The sequence below is a fragment of the Saprolegnia diclina genome (genome assembly GCF_000281045.1).
Source record: "Saprolegnia diclina VS20 unplaced genomic scaffold supercont1.26, whole genome shotgun sequence".
In the NCBI taxonomy this organism is placed as follows: Eukaryota; Oomycota; class Saprolegniomycetes; order Saprolegniales; family Saprolegniaceae; genus Saprolegnia; species Saprolegnia diclina.
The window spans coordinates 685,200-693,120 of record NW_008246093.1 but is presented as its reverse complement, the minus strand read 5'-3'; the positions used below and the strand labels follow the sequence as shown (position 1 = coordinate 693,120).

General features: G+C 58.6%; 3 protein-coding genes across 3 annotated transcripts; all 3 read right to left on the bottom strand.

Moving 5' to 3' along the window:
- Positions 1-690: 690 nt before the first annotated feature.
- Positions 691-3,312, bottom strand: SDRG_08659 (TKL protein kinase; the record flags this gene model as incomplete). The annotated part of the gene is made up of 14 exons (XM_008614553.1): positions 691-941; positions 989-1,130; positions 1,176-1,434; positions 1,481-1,925; positions 1,967-2,005; positions 2,047-2,276; positions 2,317-2,382; positions 2,426-2,491; positions 2,533-2,592; positions 2,638-2,700; positions 2,747-2,812; positions 2,857-2,919; positions 2,967-3,032; positions 3,077-3,312. 14 exons carry the CDS (start codon positions 3,310-3,312, stop codon positions 691-693), a joined length of 2,052 nt encoding a protein of 683 aa, XP_008612775.1.
- Positions 3,313-3,972: 660 nt separating this feature from the next.
- On the bottom strand, positions 3,973-4,981 carry SDRG_08658 (hypothetical protein; the record flags this gene model as incomplete). The annotated part of the gene is made up of 1 exon (XM_008614552.1): positions 3,973-4,981. The coding sequence occupies exon 1, from the start codon at positions 4,957-4,959 to the stop codon at positions 3,973-3,975; it is 987 nt and encodes a 328-aa protein (XP_008612774.1). The 5' UTR covers positions 4,960-4,981.
- Positions 4,982-5,251: 270 nt separating this feature from the next.
- On the bottom strand, positions 5,252-7,891 carry SDRG_08657 (hypothetical protein). Its single transcript, XM_008614551.1, has 2 exons — positions 7,837-7,891; positions 5,252-7,781 (listed from the first exon to the last, which is right to left on the bottom strand). Exon 2 carries the CDS (start codon positions 7,501-7,503, stop codon positions 5,452-5,454), a length of 2,052 nt encoding a protein of 683 aa, XP_008612773.1. The 5' UTR covers positions 7,504-7,781; positions 7,837-7,891; the 3' UTR covers positions 5,252-5,451.
- Between the last annotated feature and the right edge of the window lie 30 nt (positions 7,892-7,921).

The window sequence follows — 7,921 nt, the reverse complement described above, 5'->3', positions numbered from 1 at the left end:
GCATGGCGAACGACCCAGAGATCTCAATGTAGAGCAAAAGACAGGCGGCAGCGCAGCACGAGAGCCGTCGCGCGCCGACAGACAACTCTTCCCACCACATTGGCGCAGTTTCGCATGCCGTTGGAGATCGAGACTAAGGGCTAGGGCTATATATATATATATATATATATTGATGTGGTTTAGCTCGAGTAGGAGGAGCTTGCGGTTGTCGCCGATAGCGCAACGACGCATAAGCGAGTACATTGGGCATCGATGGCGCCATAGCGCGGGACCTCACTTAGGTTGAATTGCAATGGTCTGGCTGCTCGGCGTCCTCCAGCTATGCAAGAGTTCGGGTGGGGCTCTTAGCGCGGTATCGCCAAGTGGACCTTCTTGCCGCCGCCGACGCTGCGCTCGATGCTTGGCGGCACGTCTGCATGAGCAGATCCGGCAGTTTCCGACGTGCTGCTTCTGACAACCCACGGTGACATGAGGTTCATGCGCTCTCGACATGGATCGTGACGTCCATGCAGTTCGCTCAAGGCAACCAAAACCAAGTCGCAGTGTCTGCTGTCAGAAACGACGAAGAATCTCCGAATAAAACGTCAAGCTCCAAGCAAAGGGTTTGCCGCGGTTTCATTCAAGAAGAAGCTCAGACATTCGTCCGACGTGCGTATTGTTGTCATTATCAGAACTCTCGCGTCGCGTTGGTTAGGACGCAAGCCGACGAATGATGGTGTCCACCATCATCATGCCTGGACGGTCGTCAGGGTTCGTGGCCAAGCACTGGCGCGCAATGTCCGCAACCCACGACGGCGTGTGCGACGCGTCGATCGTGGGCTTGATCGTCCCGGACGTGACCTGCGTGAGGAGGTACTGCTGGTTGTACGGCAGATGCGTGTGCGGGTTGATCATGTCCGAGTACGGCGTCAAGTGCGTTGAAAACTCGGTGAGGAGCACCCCTAGCAGATACGTAAATCAATACCCCTAGCCCTGATACGATAGTTACCAAACGAGTAGACGTCGGCAGCGACCGTGTACTCCTTCCCGAGGATGACTTCGGGCGCCATCCACTGGTACGTGCCGATGCCGTTCGTCAGCGTGTTGTCGTCCATCTCGCGCGACTCGCCGAAGTCCGTGAGCTTGGTGCCCTGTGCATTTATAGCTTGAGCGCCAAATCATCAGCAAGCTCAGACCTTCTTCGAGTCCAAGAGCACGTTGCGGGACTTGAGGTCGCGGTGGATGATGGGCGTCTCGAACGTGTGCAGGTAGATGAGGCCGTGGATGATGCTGGTGATGCTCAGCTTCTTCTGCGCCCACGTAAACTGCTCCGGCGTCGTCCTGGACAAGAACGACCGGAGGTCCCCGAGGTCCATGTACTCGACGACGCACGCAAGGTCCGTGGGCCGGCGCCACGACGCACCAACAAACTCGACAATGTAGTCGCAGCGCATTCTAGGTGCCGGATATATTCAGATCAAGTTCCCACGAGCAGACGTACTTGGAGTGGAGCACGATTTCCTCAATAAACCTTTGAATGTGCTTGGTGGACTCGTGCTTGATGCGCTTGATCGCGACGTCGTCGTCGCAGTAGCGGCCGCGCCACACGTCGCCATACGCCCCCGACGCCATGGGCTTGGAGCCAACCACCCGCAAGTCGGAATGTTCGAGCTTGTACTTGCGCAAGTGAGCCATGTTGAAGACGTCGTCGCTGTCGTCGATACTGCCGCGCTTCGAGCTCAGGTCCCGCGTACTCGAAAGCCCGGGAGCGGTGCCCGTCGACACAGCAGGCGTTGCAAGCACGGGAAAGTAGTTCGTGGCGTCCTCTGACGTGCCGTTGTAACGCAAACGTTTGGCCTCCTTCTGGCGACGGCGGTAGCACAAAACCCCGACGACTACGACGAGAACGACGACACCGACCGCAATGCCAGCGATAAGACCCGTGTCTACGATCGCTTTTACCACGTCCGCAGAGGACGCGACTTACTGGAGGAGCTCGAGTCTGTCGGCGTACTAACGACGATCTCTACTGGGAGAATGACACACGGCAACTCGGAAGCGGCATACCAGGTACGACGCAAACCTGCCAAACCAAGGTGGTCTTGGACTTCCAGAGCTGTTGGATGGTGCCGCCAATGGCCGCGCATGTCGCCGCGTCCGTTTGCACGGAAGTCGAGATGGAGAATCTTGGCGTCGAAGTGCTCAACTTGGGCGAATAGGCCTCCATTTTGTCAAGGACATTGAACGTCGCTTGCGTGATGGTGACGTTCTTCAGGTCCTTGCAGCCGTAGCACCCACTACGCCCATGTCAGAATACGAGCTCGGAGGGCGCCGCACAAGAGGTTGATGCTATCGCCAATGGCGACACGCGAAATGGACTGGATCGGGGTGCTACCAAGATCCCTACACCAGCGACTGAGTGTCACGGCCTCACTTGTCGTCGTACAAATAGAAGAGAGCACTGGAAAAGTTGCGATTGGCGAGCGTCGTGACCGGGTTGAGGCTCACGTCGCTGCACGTTTCATCACGACCGAGTTCCAGCGGGACACGTACAGATAGGTGACTTTGTCGGGGACGCTGCTCAGATCCTCGATGCTGTTGTTCTGGAAAGACCTGCGCAAAGCTATGGTGTCGGAGACACAGCATTGGGGTTGGTACATGTGGTGAACACTCTGCGGCAGCGCCGCGGGAATCGTCTTGAGATTGCACAGATGGCAGACACTACAAGGTCATGACGCCTCGGTACGAATGACTTGCGGACGCTTACAGCGTCGTCATGGCACTTGGCGGCCATGTACTCGGCCACGTGACCGTGGACACGTTGTTGAAGTACCTATGACGGTTGTGAGAGCCCACACACAGCGCATCACTGTGTACCAGGTGGCAGGCGTCGGGTTGCTCACCTTGCTGATGTCGACTGCCTTTACGTGCTGGATGATCCTAGATGCGGCGCATGACGGTGGGTCCATATCTTGAACAGCACGCACACAATGGTCACAGTTTGCCGCAAAACCATTTTGGTCAGGTCCATGCTCGTTGAGCCGCCGATATTCCTAGCCACGATCAGTTCTTAGCCACGATAAGTGATGCCCCGTACAATTCGGTGCCGTTGAAGTTGGTCATATCGCCGATGGCGTCGACGTTGGAGAACCACTGCTCCTTGCTGACAGAGATAACCGCGCATGTAGCAGGGTCGAGACGACACACGCTCGAGCTGGGGCAGTTGGCGTCGGCGGCAATGATCGACGGCTTCTTGAGCGACGCATACGGGCACGTCTGCGCCGCACTCGACGCAAGCAGCCACAGAAGACCGACAATCACAAGCTTGGACATTCGGAAACTTTGGAAATGGCTGGGCACCTATGGCGCCACGAGGAAAACCATATGGGCATCCCGTCCCCAACAATTTCTTGCACGGGGTTGTGATCGAGAGACGAGCCCTGTGAGTTGGCAGTGCACTTGGAGCTGCACTTGGTCTGTACTATCACTTGGACCTTCTTGCTAGATACAAGCCGCCACGCAGTAAGCTTGCACGTGTTCTTGCAATTAGGGCTCCTGCGATCGTCAGCGCTGGGTCGTACGGCCAATGTGGCTGCGGTCCGCTTCTTCGCCCCAACCGAGGTCGCCGCCTCAGTCGCTGACGCCGCCTCCGTCGCTGACGTCTCTCGAGGACCTCAACAAACTGCGTAGCTTTGCCGCCGACTGCAAAGCCTGGAAGAACTTTACCGACCTTGTCGTCAAGTTCCTCAGACGTCGTTGGGCGACCACGAAAGAGCCAGACGATCCCCGCGCCGCGTAGCCACGGCGTTCTGCACGCCATTTCCAGCGGAAACCGGGGATATGCCGAGTTTCGGATCACCGCCTTTCTGGCTCCAGCAGCTGGAGCCTCCCTTGGCTAGATTTGCTGCCGGCTCCATTCCACCAAAACCACAAGGCCCGATCCCCCCAAGAAATTAGGAGGAAAACACTAGTATATATTTATTTGGTCCAGACTTAGCTCGAGTGTTCCAAGATCGAGAGGAGGAGCTTGCGGTAGTCGCCCGACGTCTCGCCGTGGATGCGGTCGCGGAGCGACTTGTTGTACTTGGCCTGGTACGCCTGCTTGACCTGCGGGAGGAGGTGCTGGTAACGGACAAGCGCGGCCGAGAGACCGTACTCGTCAGTGCCAATGCCGTGCATCGTCTTCTCAAACTGCGCGGCCACCGTCTCGATCGGGTGAAGGATCATGCCGACGTGGTAGAGAAGGGCGTCACGCGCCTTGCCGCCAAACTCCTTCTCAATGGCGCGCTCGAGGCTGTTGCCGTGCTTGGCCACGTACGCGGCGTTGACGGCCGGCATGAACTGCGGCGGGATCGAGCAGATCGCGTTGCAGAACGTCGCCTCGTCCGTGCCCCACTTGCCCTCGCCGGCCTTGTAGATGATCTCGGCCACCTCGACGGCCTTGGCCTGCGTGTGGATCTCGGGGTTGAACGTCTGCTGCATCTGGTTGACGACCGAGAGGTAGAACTTCTTGAGGTCACCGCCGAGATCGTCGGCGAGGACGACGACCATGTCGTTCTGGTAGTTCTTGAAGAAGGCCTTCTTGAGGATGTTGAGTTCTTCGTTGGAGCGGCCCGAGAGCACGGGGATGAGGAGCTTTTCGTTGGTGCCGGTGCCCTTGGTGGCTTCGCGGATGATCTGGGCCTCGGCCTCTTCGATGGGCTGGGCGAGGAGCTGAAGGAGCTTGCCGTAGTCGCCGGACGTCTCGCCCTTGAGCTCGGCGAGGAGCGTCGTCTTGTGGAGCTCCGGGTAGCGAAGCGCGATGAGGTAGCGTTCGCCCGAGGTCTTGGAGCCGAGGATGTCGTTGAGCTTGCTCTCGTCCGTGCCAAAGCCGGCGCAGGCGGCCTTGATCTCGTGGCACCAGTTGTCGACGATGGGGCTCGTGTGGTTGAGCGCGCGGCCGGCGTCGACCTCGTACGTCTGCTGGGGGTAGATGTTCATGGCGGCGAAGGCGACAATAAGAAAATGAAGCCAATAAGAAAACATCGCCCGCAATCGCCCACACCCATCATTTAATGTCGAGATTTTATTCGCAATACAAACATCGCGTATAGAATTAAAAAAATAGAAAGTGCAAAGTGCACTTTTGGGTTGTGGAAAGAGTGTGTGTCGCAGTATACAAATGTCAAGTGAAAACAATTCGGCAAAAGCAATGACGTGGACGCGCGACAACGAGTGAGCAAGGGAACAATCCCCACAGAAACTGGACCCCTTGCGATGGAAAAGCCGTTTGCCCAAGTACTACTCGTTGGTTGGACTGGCCTATGACGCTTTATTATACTCGGTACGAACTCGTGTCCGCTGCCTGCTCGATTCACTCGACCTACAGCTCGACGCCGCACTGCGGGTTGTGACCCGTGCTGCAATTTGATTGGTGCGCCGATAAAATCGTTGTCGGTGATTGGTGCATCGAATAATGTGCGGGTCGCAACCTTACCGCAGGCGGTACAGCGCGAGGCTACCGATCGACGCTAAAGGCACAGCGTCGGGTGCGAGCAGCACCTTGTCCAAGGCGACGGTCGAGTGCTTGTACGGAAACGCGTACACGCGGAAGAGTCGTCGGCCGCAAATGGCGTTGCAAACGACGAGCGGGTAGTCGTGGATGTCGAGGATGAAGCGGTCGTCGAGAAGGACGTAGCCGAGGAGCCAGACGCTGGACGGCGACACAAAGTGCGTCTTGCCAATGAGGTGGTACTCGTCGAGGGGTGCGACGAGGCCGTACGTCTCGCAGAGCTTTTGCCGGACGCGCGGCTCGAACCCCGCGCGGCAGACGTCGTCGCCCGAGAAGCTCCGGCGTGAGAGCAGCTTGGACGCGACGAGCGTACTGGGCACCACTCGCGCGCAGAACTGGTCCGAGATGCGCCGGCCGCCGATATTCGTGGTAGTGTTGTCGAGGCAGAGCAGCGTGAGGTGGTGCATGCGCCGCCACGTCCGCCACGTCCGCGTCTTGGCATCGTACATGTTGCTTGTTTTTTCAAAGGCGGCGTAGAGGGCGCAGAGAAGGCATGCGAGGAGCCACCACGTCATTTGCGTCAGCAACAGCGTTAAATTTGTGTCGTGGTTTTCGTGCCACGTCCAGAGGTCCATGCCGTCGACGTTGGCCTCGAGGATGTTGGCGAGGTAGTTGGCCTTGACAAAGGCATTCGTCGCCTCCAGTGCGAGGCCGTGCGTCGCCACGATCTTGTCGCTCAGCTGGTAGCAAATCAGATAGATGAGCACGACGAGGTCGAGGCGTAGGCGGATGCGCACGGCCTTGGCCAGCGAAATCATGAGCCCGAGGTACACCATGAGCGCATCGGCGCGGACGATGTCGGTCAACACAAACGTGTTGGTCCAGCCTTGGCGGGCGTCGGCCGTGCAGAGTGCGTACTCGTAGAGGTGCCAGCCGTTCGTGCTCACGAGCACGACGAGGCAGAGGAGCGCGCGCAGTTGAATGCGGAACTGAACGCAGGGAAACACGTCGGGCACCCACGTGGCGCCAAGAACGCTGTGCATGCGTAGCGCGACGAGGAGGGCGACGCTGCCGTTAACAGCGAGGGTGAGGGTGATGCCCATGCCAAGGAGAAGGCGCACCCAGCCGTACGCGTCCTTGGAGACATCGGTCGTCAGATAATGAATCAACTGCATAAACTCGATCGGGTTATTGGGAAAGTCCCACGTCACGTAGCCAAAGCTGGCTTGCGTGTCGATGGACGACCGGTAGATGCCGTCGGTACCCGCCACCGAGACGGGCTCGTTCGTGGGCGCTAGCGTGCCTGCCCACATGCCCTCCACCGTCCGATCGTGTGGGTGGGGCACCGTGAGGCGGTAAAACGGCGGCAGAACGTAGGGAAAGTCGAGGCCCACTGCGTGCATGTAGGAGGCTTCCTGCGGCGTTGTGAGATCCGGCAGCGTCACGGCCGAGAGGTCGACGGTCGAGAACGTCGCCAACCCGCACGTGGATGAGAGGCGTTTCGTTGGGCGGTTGATGTGCACCGTCTGGAGAAAGAGGGTTGTCAGCTGCGTCGCCGCCGGATCGACAAAGTGCAATTTGAGAGCAGTCGTGTCTTGGACCATCCGACCACTGTACGCGCAGTCAACAAGGATCGTCGACGACAGAAGCGCCGGGAGCGATGGCGCAGCGCTCGCAATGCGCGGCAACAGCTTGTTGAGGTACCTTGGCGCGTAAATGCGGTCGCCCGGTAACATGGTGTGGCATGCGTCGGTGCTTGCAGAGAACGAGCCGTCGGGTGCCGAGTCCAAGTAGAGCCAGCCCGTCGTCGGTGGTATCCAAGGGCCGCTGCTGTTGAGAAGGCTAGCGACCCATGGTCCAATGAGTGGGCTCGAGTATGTGGACGCGAGGTGCGTGGGGTTGTTGGCGCCGAGGAGGTTGGCCTTGACCGCATCCGACCCCGTCCACTCGACGTAGAAGACGATGATGGCAGCGACGCAAGACAGCAGTCGGTGGAGTCGGACGTCCCAGAGGAGGCACGTTCTCGTTGCCATCCGACTGTAAAAATGGACGCCTCGTACTTTTTGGCACCGGCGTTACCGATGGGTCTGAGCTAATTTTGCTCCATTCCAATCTGATCGAGACAAGAGACAGAACTTAGTTTCTCGCCATGTATATGCATTGGCCAAGGCGACGCCTTGCAGGGGGTAGTCGTAGCGCAACATTGAACGCAGTAGTCGGTTGGACCGACGGCATACCGGACGCAGCCTTCGCTTGAAGAGAAGGCTGTCCTTCGGAGCAAGACGCAATGGCTCGAGGTGGCGCGTCCTGTCTAGCAAGGCCACTGCCGCTGCAGCGAAACCTCCACTGATGCGTCGAGTAGGTACCTCCAAGCTCCGTTGTCGACAGACCTGTCTCTCTCCCAAAGTGGCGGGAGAGCGCGGTTTCGGTTGCGTGCAATTAGCCTGCGGA

What these genes read in the sequence shown, in the direction of transcription:
- SDRG_08657 (XM_008614551.1), bottom strand. Translation starts at nt 7,503, where the DNA reads ATGGCAACGAGAACGTGCCTCCTCTGGGACGTCCGACTCCACCGACTG.